Source organism: Eimeria maxima, genomic scaffold (genome assembly GCF_000499605.1).
Source record: "Eimeria maxima Weybridge genomic scaffold, Emw_scaff966, whole genome shotgun sequence".
NCBI lineage: Eukaryota > Apicomplexa > Conoidasida > Eucoccidiorida > Eimeriidae > Eimeria > Eimeria maxima.
Genome location: NW_013566895.1, coordinates 439 through 13,552, shown reverse-complemented (window position 1 = coordinate 13,552; position 13,114 = coordinate 439). Strand labels below are relative to the sequence as shown.

At 43.2% G+C, this 13,114-nt stretch overlaps 1 protein-coding gene across 1 annotated transcript; it reads right to left on the bottom strand.

The window, feature by feature from the left end:
- Positions 1-42: 42 nt before the first annotated feature.
- Positions 43-1,790, bottom strand: EMWEY_00046540 (hypothetical protein; the record flags this gene model as incomplete). The annotated part of the gene is made up of 2 exons (XM_013483124.1): positions 43-224; positions 1,373-1,790. 2 exons carry the CDS (start codon positions 1,788-1,790, stop codon positions 43-45), a joined length of 600 nt encoding a protein of 199 aa, XP_013338578.1.
- Between the last annotated feature and the right edge of the window lie 11,324 nt (positions 1,791-13,114).

The following is a 13,114-nucleotide window of genomic DNA, read 5'->3' as shown; positions in this document are numbered from 1 at the left end:
CCGCCGCCCCCCTCCCCCACCCCCTTCCCCCTCCCTTGTTGTTTATCCCCTTGTTTTCGTACCTGTATTTCTATCTATAACAAGCTTAAAGTCCTCAATAGGACCGTAAGCCTCTACTGTCTGCTTAAGAGACGTCTCGGTAGCAGTATAAGGAACATTTCTTATCATAAGACGACGGCTACTAGGGTCTGCCTCTATCATAGCATACAATGCATTCTCTACAGCTGCACAGACACCAGAAATAACATAATAGATACACACAATAAATAGCCTGGTGTATATACACCCCGCTAGTACAGCACCAGTGACCCCAGCATGCAACAACACCTCTCCTGCATTGACAGCAGCAGCAACGACCTCTGTTGTGGTGTACTCAATCACACAACATACATATATACATATATATACACTTATATTTATTTATTTATTTATTTATGTAGGGGAGATGCAGGAGTGTATACACGCCATTATACTGCATGCAACACGAATATACACCATCCATCTAAATACATCATTTCCTCTGCGCACGCATAAATATCTCCCTCTCTGTTTTTTTTTTGTATATGCAGATATATTCGTGTATACAAGCATGCACTCAGAAGTTCTGGTGTATACGCATGCATACATGCATATGTAACGCATGCAATCATGATGGATATTGTTTACTACAATTTAAACACTTTTCCCTCCACACTTAAGCACAAATAACAAGAGCTACAATAAAAGGGAGGAGGAGGGGCAGCAGCTGGCTGCTGCTGCTGCTGCTGCTCCCACCCCTGTGCACCCCTGCAGCAGCACAGCCTCAAGATATCTGTACTCTACATGCATACACCCCCGCCAAGGCCGATGCCCTACTGCATGCATGCATGCATGCAAGCATGCAAGGCACAGGGTGCATGCACCACGCGTAGGAGAAACGAATAGACAGCCCAGCCTCAGCAACACGACCTCAATCCTATTGCATATCAACAGTAGACGCGTGCATGCATGCTTAAGACCGTTCTCCTTAGCAGCAGCACAGCAGCAGCAACAACAGCAGCAACAGCAGATATTATCATTGCAGCTATTCTGTCTGTCCCTGTGGATGTATATGCGGGAGAATGCAAGGGATGAGTATATAATATATACGTATATGTATATAGGTACATAATTATATGTATATATGTGTACGTGCATGTATGTATATATGCATATGTATATATGTATGTGTATATATATGGATATGTATATATGTACATACGTATATGTATATGCAGTTATGTTTGTGTATACATGTAGATATGTATATATGCATAAATATATAGCTATATATATATGTATATGTATACGTATATATATGTATATATATGTATATATGCATATATATATGTACCAGGGTAATGGGAGCAAGCCCTAGCTAGGAGCATCTTTAGCTGCTCCTTAGTGAGGGAGTCGGTGGCCCTCTTTAGACGCTCAGCTGTGGCCTCGTCAATTTGTGGCAATTCCTCTGGAGCCTTCCTCTTACGACAAGGGAGTATACCGCTAGCTAGTCCCTCAGCTAAGCTACTCCCTGATTCCTCATCACCTGGATTCCCTACTACTGTATTATTGCTGCTGCTGTTACTGCTGCTGCTGCTGCTGCTGCTGTTGCTGTTCACAACTGTTGTTGTACCTGCAGATACTGTCTTATCATCACCACCACTTGATGAACCCTCTATACCCCAGTGCTGCTGCTGGTCATGCTGCTGGGCAGCAACCAATGCTTCCGCTGCAGCGGCACCCGCCGCTAGGCTCGCCTCTGCAGAAGACATGCTGGGGGGAGGATAATCCGCTGTGTCTATTTAATAGTTAAGTGTTAGCAGGTGAGTATAAAGAAAGGGGAGGAGGGTGGGAGAAAAAGACAAAATGCGACCTCCTTGAACAGCAGCAGGACAGCTGCAGGCTATAGGAAGCAGCAGCAGCGACACCTCCAGAAAAGGGGCCCAGCAGCAACAACAGCAGCTCCAGCAGCAAATCCAACAGCTGCAACAGCAAACGGTGATGACCGCGAGTTTCGTTCGAGCAGCAACAGACAGCCGCAACACCAGCAGCAGCAACAGCAGCAGCTGGAACACCCAAAGACCGTCGAGAACCGCTCTACTGATTCATCCCCAGGATGGGCAGCAGGCAGAGGTAAGGCGTCTTGAAGAAGAGGCAGCAGCAACAACAGCAGCAGCACCTAAAGCAACGCCTCTGCAGCTTCTCGCTCGCTGCGGTGTACGTACACCCCAAGAGCAGTTCACAGTTTTATCTGCAACAGCAGACTCCCGCAGAGGACTCTAAGAGCTGAGCAAGCCCCCAACAACAGCAAAAAAAGTAGCCGCAACACCAGCAGCAGCAGCAGCAGCAGCAGCTACCAGCAGCAAGCAGCACTCCGCGCTGCAACCGCGGTACGCAGCAGCAGAGTGGGGGTAAAGTATAAGAACTCGTATCGCTTGTTCCTCTTTACATATGTATGTTTGCCTTACAAGCGTCTTTAAATGCATTAAAAACTCGCCAGTAATGGCACAAACACAACAATATAAGATGCAGCCAACCGCCATGGTGGGGCTTCCCTGCCTCTTCTACCAGCCCCTAATAAGACGACCCCGCGGGTGTTGCATGCAAGGTGCAGCAGTGTTGCGGTCTTCGATCAAATTGTATAGATCGCACTCTTAACTATCTTTGAATATTTATATTTTTTGTCTTAATATATTAATAGTAACCTTATTATGTTGACGACATCAACAACTTACCCAATACAGAGGGAGCGCTACACGAGTAGCACCCTCGACTCTCGGTCCGAATCGTCTAGAGGTTAGGACAACACGTTGTGGCCGTGTAAACCCAGGTTCGATTCCTGGTTCGGACATGTTTATTATGTTACTAATAATACTAATTTCTATTCAACTTCCTTTCTTTTCAGCGTGCCTCTTAACTGTTTACAATTGCTTGCATCCACCAGTATGGCTCCCTCCACCTTGCCAATAGTACACAATATGTAGCGCTCCGAACAAGGTCTTCTTCGTCTAACAAAAATATTTTTTTCTAGGTTAATTGGGTTTAAATAAATGTCTCACAATTGTGTCTGCAGCTGAATAATTCAGACATGTTGATATTTTATGTCCAGTTTTTGCTCTATGTGTTGCTCTAAGTCAGTGCAAGTACCCCGTGTTTAATGCAATTATCCACAAGACTTACTGAGAATGTGTCTAATACTCCTCCACACAAGCCACCCTGGCCACAATACAATAGGGAATTAGTGCCAATGAGGACAGGATGCTACCGTTTTGCACTAGGCCTTGCTACAATGGTGCATCCAAGCTTGCACCGTAACCCTTGCTTCTGTTGACACAAAGACTTACTCAATAGTTACATATTTATTTGGTTATGAGCACCCGACCTACCCATAAAGAGGAGTGCAGGCACCAACACTAGACAAAGAACATAGCATTTCTTGTCTTCACACTGTGCGCCTTTCTACGGCTGAGGCAACATATGATGGGTGAATCGAAGAGGTGAGCTATGCATGCGTAAGCGGGAAGGCCTGGCACAACCCAACACATAAGAAAAGTAGTTGGGGTAGAAGGAAAAAGAAGAGGAGCAGCTGGTGATGATGCGCAGGTATTATGCTACCCCAGACTGCCGTTATGGCTTGAGTCATGTAACCTCACAGCAGCCTGCTGCATATTGTTTCCAACTCCCATCAATTGTCTCAACTTCCCTACAGAAGTGCCGAACTTAATACATTGCTGCCGCATTATATTTTACATTTTAGTGCAAAATCACTATCCCCTCTGAACTATTGCAATTCCATCATATACATTTCATCCCTTTAGTGTATTTATGCCCTGTTGCCCCAGAGAAAACATTGCACATTATATTAGATTAATGCCCCTAAATCGAGATTAATAGATTAATGCCCCTAAATTGAGCACGGCAAAAATGCCTAACAAGAAGAAATGTATAGATAAAAATTTCTAGGAGGAAATCTGTACGAAGAGAATCTGGGATGAATTTTCAGCTCGTTCCACTTTTCCTGTCTTAGAATGGAGTGGAGACGAATTCTTTGAATTCTACCATATTGGTCTTGGCCACCATTTCTGTCCTATTAGCCAAGACAGAGGAGGCACCCCTCAATAGAATATTCACGCCCTCCAAACCATTTCGGGCGAGATGGTATGCAAGCGCTGCCCTCGCTACCGTGCAGATGTTGGTCGCTTCCCTCCAAGGAGTCCACCAGGAGACAAGGACCCCACCCTCATTGTAATTCATTGTAATTTTTGCCAAGGATGTAATGGACGTCTGGGTAGACTTTTCTCCTTCCCTTTGGTAGAAGTGTCTTGTTAACTAGTCAGCCTTGTGCAAGAGACTCCATTGATGTGAGTATTCAATTCTCTCCTCACGCCAGCTACAGTCAAGCACTAGACGCTGCGAAGGGTAGCGATAGTGCTGACGTAATGAGAGGAGTTGCATGCAAGTCATAATACTGCAGATTAGAGTTCTTATAAGGGTAACAAAGGTCCCCCCTTATTACCTAGGAATAATGTGTACTGCGGTAGCAATGCCTATGCTCCAAAGGAAAGGAGGCAGACTGATTAGAGCTGTAGTATACACAACTGTTGATACAAGTTAGCCCCGCATGCAAGAGTGCTTAAAGCCCCATTTGAAGAAGCAGGGAGGAGCACTGTAAGTGTGTGCTAATGCCTTTCTTGACCCTTAATAGCCAGATTGCATGCACGGAGAAACGCATGCACGAACTCATGACAGACAATCGTACACCCTGTCTTTAACAAGAGGCAGTGCTGCTTCTGCTGTATAGGGTAGACATATGCCTATATTCATTTAGTAGGTAGTAGCATGAATCCCCGTGTCTGTGTTGTACACACAACAATAACAGCAACTGCAGCAGGAGCAGCAACAACTTCCACAACAGCAACAGCAGCAACAGCAGCAACAGCAGCAGCAGCTAGTATGGTAGCAGCAAGGACAGCAGGCACGGACAGGCGGCTGCGGCTAATGGTAGGCCGTTCCTTGGTTAATCGGTGTGTGCCTTCTTATGGATGGCTATAAGAGGAGGAGGAAATAAATAAAAAAATAAAAGAAGAAGTAAATAAAAATATAAATAGTAAATTATAACTAATTAATTTATTTATATTTATATACATATGTCTATAAGGAGGAGGCCGGCCTCTTCTCCCTCCCTCTCTCTCTCTCTCTCTGGTGTATATGCGGCGGCGGGTAGTGTGTATGCTCGAGTGTATAGGTAGCTTCTTTGCTTCCTTCTTTTATTAAACAAATTTAAATAAAAATATTCATTTTATTTCTTTTTTTCTTTTTTTTTCCCTCTTTCTTTTATCGTTTACAAGCAAGCAGCGCATACACTTGAGTCTACAGGGCAGCAACCAGCAGCTCAACAGCTGTCGCAGAAACATTGCTGCTGCTGCTGCTGCTGCTGCTGCTGTCTTCCTCTATTTGTCTTGCATGCAGCCTATTGCTGCTGTCACCACGAATTCTCCGCCTGTCTGGTGAGGGGGGTCAAGACAGACAGAGGCATTCCTTCTACTCGGCTGCAACGACAGCAGCAGCAGCAGCAGCAGCAGCCGCAGCAGCAGCAAGAAGAGCCACAGGAGCAGCAGCAACACTTTTCCCTATTCTTTGCTGCTGCTGCTCCCTCTTAGCAGCACAACTGCTGCTGCTGCTGCTGCTGCCTATAAGGAGGACAACCCCCAGCAGTTGTTTTTCTTTATACAGTCTCCCCCCATGGCTTCTTTACGTGCAGTTGGCGAGACTGCTGCTGCTCCTGCAGCAGCAGCAGCAGCTGCTGTTGCTGCACCACCACCAACAGCAGCAGGAGCAGCAGATATATCTCCTGCTGCAGTTGAACTCCTTAAGGAAGAAGGTAATCGTTTATATAAGGAAGGAGACATAGATGGGGCTTGTGCTGTATATACACGTATGATAGATGCATGCAAAGCAACAGGAGGAGGAGCAGCAGGAGCAGCAGCAGCAGCAGCAGCAGGAGGAGGAGGAGGAGGAGGAGAGAAAGGTATTGCATGCAGTAAGGAGTATAAGGATCTTCTTGCTGCAGCATATTGTAACAGAGCAATGTGTAGATTAAAGCAGCAGGATGCATGCGCAGCAGCAGCAGACAGCAGCGCAGCACTGCTGCTGCAGCCTACATACAGCAAGGCACTGTACAGACACTGCGTAGCTCTGCGTCAGTTAGGAGACACAGAGGGAGCAGCTGTCTCCTTGCGTCGTTTGCTGCAGCAGGATCCAAGGAATAAGGATGGTATATTATTGTTGCAGCAGCTACGAGAGCAGCAGCAACAGCAGCAGCAGCAGCAGCAGCAGCAATATATACCTATACACCTTATAGAGACAGCAACAAAAAAAAAGGAGACAATAAACAAAAGAATAAATGCATATAAACAATTAATAAGAATAATAAGGGATAAACAATCAATAAAGGAGACACTAATAAAAAAGGGACAACTGCAGCATATTATACATTTCCTTAAGCAGCAAAATGTACTTAAACCAGCACCAGCAGCAGCAGCAGCAGCAGCAGCAGCAGGAGACGATCCTGCAGCAGCAGCAGCAGCAGAAGAAGAAGAAGAATTTGCTGCTCCTGCTGCAGTAGAGGCAGCAGCATGGGAGTTAATGTCTTCCTTAGTACATTATAATCCTTTAGATGTCTCCTATGATGAATGTACTGTGCCCATCAGCAGCAGCAGCAGCAGCAGCAGCAGCAGCAGCAGGTACAGCAGCAGGAGCAGCAGCAGCAGCAACAGGAATATGCTGCTGCTGCAGTATAATAAGCCTATGTGCATACCTGTATCTATTAATTTATGCCGTGAATATCTTCGTCGTTATTTTGTCTATAAGGATTTCCTTCTTACCTTTCTTAGATTAAGGAGACAGGGTCTCCTGTCTCCTCCTTCTCCTGCTGCTGCTGCTGCTGCTATTAGCAGCAGCAGCAACAGCAGCAGCAGCAGCAGCAGCAGCAGCAGTGGTAGTAAGGTAGAGGAGGGACACTGGAGGGGGCTTGCTGCTGTATATATGCTCAGGGTACTAGGGGCACTGCAGCAGCAAGAGGCGGAGACACTTGAGCATAGTGTCTCCTTCTTGGAGACAATTGCTGCTGCAATAGATTGTTATGATGTACCTGCTGTTGCTGCTGCTGCACTGCATGCACTTGCTGCTGCAGCAGATACAAGGAGACGATTAGGTAATAAGGCTAAGGCATTTGTATTAAGACAAGGAGTAGAGAAATGTCTAGAGGCAGCATTGTGTCTCCTTTCTGCAGCAATGGACTGCAGCAGCAGCAGCAGCAGCAGCAGCAGCTGCAGCAGCAGCAGCAGCAAGTGCAGCAGCAGCAAGAGGAATGAAGAGGAGATGCTGCAGCTGCAGAAGAGTATAGAGGTTGCTGTTGTCTCCTTGCTGCAGCTACTAGGAGACAAAGATAGAGGAGAAGGAGACAGTATAGATATGCATAGATTAATAGATCAATTATTGTCTCCTTTTCTTTCTTGCTGCAGCAGCAAGGACCCTAATAAACAAATAGATGCAACTGTTGGGTATAAGTGTCTCTTATTCCTTATAGCAGCAGATAAGGAGACAGCAAGAGAATTTATTATACAAGGAAGCTTGCTGCAGTATATACTTGCTGCAGCAACAGGAGAAGCAGCAGCAGCAGCAGGATTAGCAGGGACAAAGCAGCAGCAGCAGCAGCAAGAAGTTGCTGCTGCACTACTTGTACAATGTCTTGATTTCCTTGAATTAAGAGATATGCTGCTGCAGGAAGACAAACAGCAAGTGCTGCTGCAGTTGCTGCAGCAGCAGCAGCAGCAGCAGCAGCAGAGACACAGTACACCCAGTCTCCTTAGATGTAAGATTGCTGTTGCTGTTGCTCGCTGCTGCTGTCATAGTAAGGAGGCAAGGAGACAGTTGCTGCAGCAGGTAAATTTTATTGATTTGCTGCAGGAGTTCCTCCTACAGATCTATCCACCGCAGCAGCAGCAGCAGCAGCAGCAGCAGCAGCAGCAGCAAATGAGGCCTCAAGACACGGATCTAGCTATTGGTGTCTTGGAGTTATTTTTCTTTATTAGTTTGCATGCAGAATTCAAGGAGGCCTTGCTGCACCATATACAGAAAAAAAAGAGACAGCAGCAGCAGCAGCAGGAGACACTTAAGAGACAGCAGCAAGAAGAGGGACAACAACTGCAGCAGCAGCAGCACCAGCAGCAGCAGCAGCAGCAGAAGGAGACATCACCTGATATCTTAACCCTACTATTACGTTTAGGTGCTGAATTTTCCAGCAGCAGCAGCAGCAGCAGCAGCGACAGCAGCGACGACAGCAGCAGCAGCAGCAGCAGCAGCAGGAGAGGAGGTGCAGCAGGAAGTTTACCATTATATTTATTATATGAAGGTATAGGTAACATAATAAGGAGTAAATTAGATAAAGAAAGAAGAAGAAGAAAAAGGAGACAAAAAAAGGAGACAGAATTAGATGAGGGACAACTGGAGGAATTAGAGAAATTTTATAGCCAATTACCTGCTGCAGCAAGACCTGCTGCTGCTGCTGCTGCTGCTGCTGCTGCAGATATAGATGATGGGGAAGAATATGTTGCTGTTGCTCTTCGTAAGGAATTGCTGCAGCGTGGAGGTGTTAAACTAATTGTATCTTCTTGCTGCTGCTGCAGCAAAAGCAGCAGCAGCAGCAGCAGCAGCAGCAGCAGCAGCAGTAGGAAGACTCTAATTCCATCAATGAATGTACTGCATGCAGCAGCAAATATATTTTATTTATTAAGTAAGCAAGAAGAATTAAGGGGACAATTAGTACAACAAGGAATAATAAATGCATTATTATCTACAATAGGGTGTATATACAGTATAAAAAAAGAAGCAGCAGCAGCAGCAGCATCAGGAAAAAGTGCATCTGCAGCTGCAGCTGCAGCAGCAGCAGCAGCAGCAGCAACAGCAGGTATATATGATGATAATGATTTACTATTAAGAGATATGCAACAAACAGCAGCAAGATTATGTATAACTATTAATCCTTATTTATTTAATTATAATAATTATATAGATTTATTTATTTATTTATTTCCTTTATTAAGGGACAATCATGAGCTGCTGCAGTATGAGGGTGCATTAGCTATAACTAATATAGCAGCAGCAGCAGCAGCAGCAGCACAAGGTAAAGGAGGTAAAGGTATCACAATTATACCTTCTGCTGCTGCTGCTGCTGCATGGAGACACCTTAGGGAACTTATATTCACAGATAATTGTCTCCTTCGTGCTGCTGCTCTTGAGGGTTGGTGTAACTTAGCTAGTCATGAATATATTAGGCAGCAAATTGCTGATAAATGCTGCAGCAGCAGCAGCAGCAGCAGCAACAGCAACAGCAGCAGCAGCAGCAGCAGCAAGGATAGCAGCAACAACAAGGACAAGAACAGCAGCGATACTAGCAGCACAACCAGTACCAACGACAGCAGCAGCAACAGCAGCAGCAGCAGCAATGAAAACAACAACAACAGCAGCAGCAGCAGCAGCAGCAGCAGCAGCAGTAAGGAGACAATAGTAGAGGATTTACGTATATTATTAGCATTTTGTTTAGAGGAAGAGAATAAGAGGGGACAAACAGCAGCAGCAGGTGCCCTTGCTTGTCTCCTTTATGATGATTATATTGCTGCTGCTCTTCCTTCTTATGATAACTTTTATAACTTATTTAAGGCATTAGATGCAACTTTTGCTGCTCCTCCTGCTGCTGCTGCTGCTGCTGCTGCTGCTCCTGATGCTGCTGATGATGGTGCTGCAGCAGCAGCAGGTGGTGCTGCAGCAGCAGGAGATAAGGGTGCTGCAACACCAGATAAGGGTGCTGCAGCAGGAGATAAGGGTGCAGCAACAGCAGCAGCAACAGCAGCAGCAACAGAAGGAAAAGATGCTGCTGCTGCTGCTGCTGCTGCTGCTGGTGATGGATCTGCTGCTGCATTACAAGATAGATTAGTTGTATGTTTATATTATATATATATACAATTAGAGGAAAAAAAGAAAGAAAAAAAAATAAATAATAAAGAAATAAATATAATTAATAATATTATTTATTTAATTAATAAATATAAATATAAATTTACTTCCTCTATAGCTAAAGAATATTCACAATTTATATTAGATGCACATAAAATATACCAACAATAATCTGCATGCATGCATGCATGCATGTATGCACGCATGCAGCAGCTGCTGTTGCTGCAGCAGCAGCTGCTGTTGCTGCAGCAGCAGCTGCAGCAGCAGCATGGGGGCTGTAAATCTCTATGGGGAGGGACAGAGGGGGCTGTCTCCTTACTTGTCTCCTTTTTTTATCTCCTTTGTTGCACCGTCATAGTTTGAAGACATGCATGCATGCATGCATGCATGCATGCATGCAAGAATGCATGCAAGGATGCATCCATGCATGCATCCTTGCATGCATTCTTGCTGCTCGTTGGAGGGACAAGCAAAGAGATATATTTCTGTTTGTTTTGCCAACTTGGCTGTTGGCTAGCTATGGCTAGCTGGTACCAGGGCTAATAGGGGTAGCTAGCTGCTGCTGCTGCAGCTGCTGCAGCAGCAGCAGCAGCAGCAGCAACATTTAAAGCTGTCTTTTGCTGAGGTGTATAGGCACCTCATTTATGTATTTATAAAGTATGCAGTATAGAGGTAACGGGGTGTATATTCAGCTAATTATAATAAATATATAAATAAATAAATATAAATATTTATTTATAAATAAATAAATAAATAAATAAATAAACGTTTTTTTTATTTAATAAATAAAATAAAAGAAGAAATAAGCAGATATAAATAGATAGATAGACTGCAGCACGCCTACAAGGCATGCAGCCCGGGCGGAGCAAGCCAGCAGCAGCAGCAGCAGCAGCAATAGCAGCAGCAGGCGCTGCTGCTGCTGCTGCTGTTGCTAGATACAGACAGACTGCAGCACGCCTATAATGCATGCAGCCCGGGAGGAACAAGTAGCAGCAGCAGCAGCAGCAGCAACTGCAGCAGCAGCAGGAACAAAGCAGCTGACTCAGCAATGCTTATATATCTGCTGCTGCTGCTGCTGTTGTTGTTGGTTTTGCTGCTGCTGCCTCTTCTGCTGTTGTTGCTGCTGCAGCAGCAACAGCAGCGTAAGACCACAACAAAAGGGTTATTATTTATCTGTCTTATTAATATTATTTATATATTGTCCCCTTAATTAATTTAATTAATTAATTAAACTAATTAAATTAATTAATTAATTAATTAATTAGTAATTATGTTCTGTTTTTATTTTTTTCTTTTTTTTAGGTATTTGTTCTTCTTGTTCTCCTCCTTCTTCTTCTCCTTCTTGTTCTTCTTGTCCATTAGTAATATAATTATCTTTATTTCCTCCTCCTCTTTCTTCTTTATTTCTTTTTTTATTCTTTTCTTTATTATTATTATTATTATTATTATTATTAGGTGCATATACACCCTGGGGTGTATCTACAGCATCAGTAGATACATCATACTTTTTTATTCCTCCGTTAATTATTTCCCTATTAGGTGTATAACGTTGGTAAGAAGGCTTAGATGAAGGACGAGGACCACCTATATACATATACATATATACATAAACCCTAATAAACCCTAATAAACCCTAAACCCTAATAAACCCTAAACCCTAGGAAACCCTAAACCCTACAGGAAACCCTAAACCCTAAAAAAAAACGATAAAAAATGATAAAAAATAACATAAAAAAACATAAAAACAAATAAATAAATAAATAAATAAATAAATAAATAAATAAATAAATAAATAATAAATACTTTATATATTTATATTATTATATAAATAAAAATATAAAACCCTAAACCCTAAACCCTAAACCCTTCTTACTGCCTGATAGTTGTTGCTCTAATAGCTCTAGACGATTCTCTACATAACGTTTGCATGCAATAGCAACAGTAGGTTCTGCAGGTGCTGCTGCTGCAGCTGCTGCAGCTGCTGCAGCTGGATCTGTTGCTTTTGCTGCTGCTGCTGCTGCACCTCCTCCTGCTGCTGCTGCTGCTGCTTCTGTTAACGCATCCACGCGGACACAAAGAGACAACTTTGCTGCTAATACACGAGATATCTTCCCTATAAAGAAAAAAAAAAGAACAAAATAAATAAATAAATAAATAAATAAATATAAATAAGGTAGACAGCTGCAGCAGCAGCAGCAGCAGCAGCAGCAGCGTATGCATATAAGAAGAGAGAGAATAAAATACATAAAAAGAGACAAAAAAAAAAGGAGACACCATAAAAAAGAGGGAAAAAAGGCAAAAAAAAAAAAAGAAGAAAGAAAAAAGGAGGAAATAAATAGAAAGTGTCTCCTTTTATCTGCTATTAAGATGTAGTTAATGATAAAATAGATTAATAATAAATAATAATAAAATAAATAATAATATAAATAAAAAGTAGATAAAAAGAGAAGAAAAAAAAAGGATAAAAAAGCACAAGAGAAAAAAAGGTAAATAAGATAAAAAAAAAAGAGGAGAAAGTATATCTATTTGTGTGTCTTCTCCTTCTCCTCCTCCTTATTATAATAATTATTATTAATATCTTTCTTACCCTTAAGTTTAGGTGTAGCTTGTGATACAAGAGAAGCATGATATATAATACCATACTTAGGTGTATTAGTCTTTGTCTTTAATGATCTAAATAATGCTTTCTCTGCCCCTAATATTTGTATAGTAGATGCAGGTTGTTTAGATAAGGACAATAAGCTACCGCAATGAGCTAAGAGACGGGCACCTATTATCTCCCCTACCTGCAACAGCAGCAGCAGCAGCAGCAGCAGCAGCAGCAACAGCAGCAACAGTAGTTGTTGTTGTTGGAGTAGATAGAGGAGGTAATTAGCATACAGTAGATACAAAAATCTACTAAATATACAACAAGGGGAAGGATATATGTATATTATAACTGTTGCTCCTGCACTTGCTGCTGCACCTCCTGCTGCTGCTGGGGTAGCAGCAGCAGCAGCAGCAGCAGCAGCAGCAGCAAGTGCAACACAAACAAGAGAGCAGAGATCAAGAAAAAGAAGAAGAAGAAGAAGAACGAGGAGAA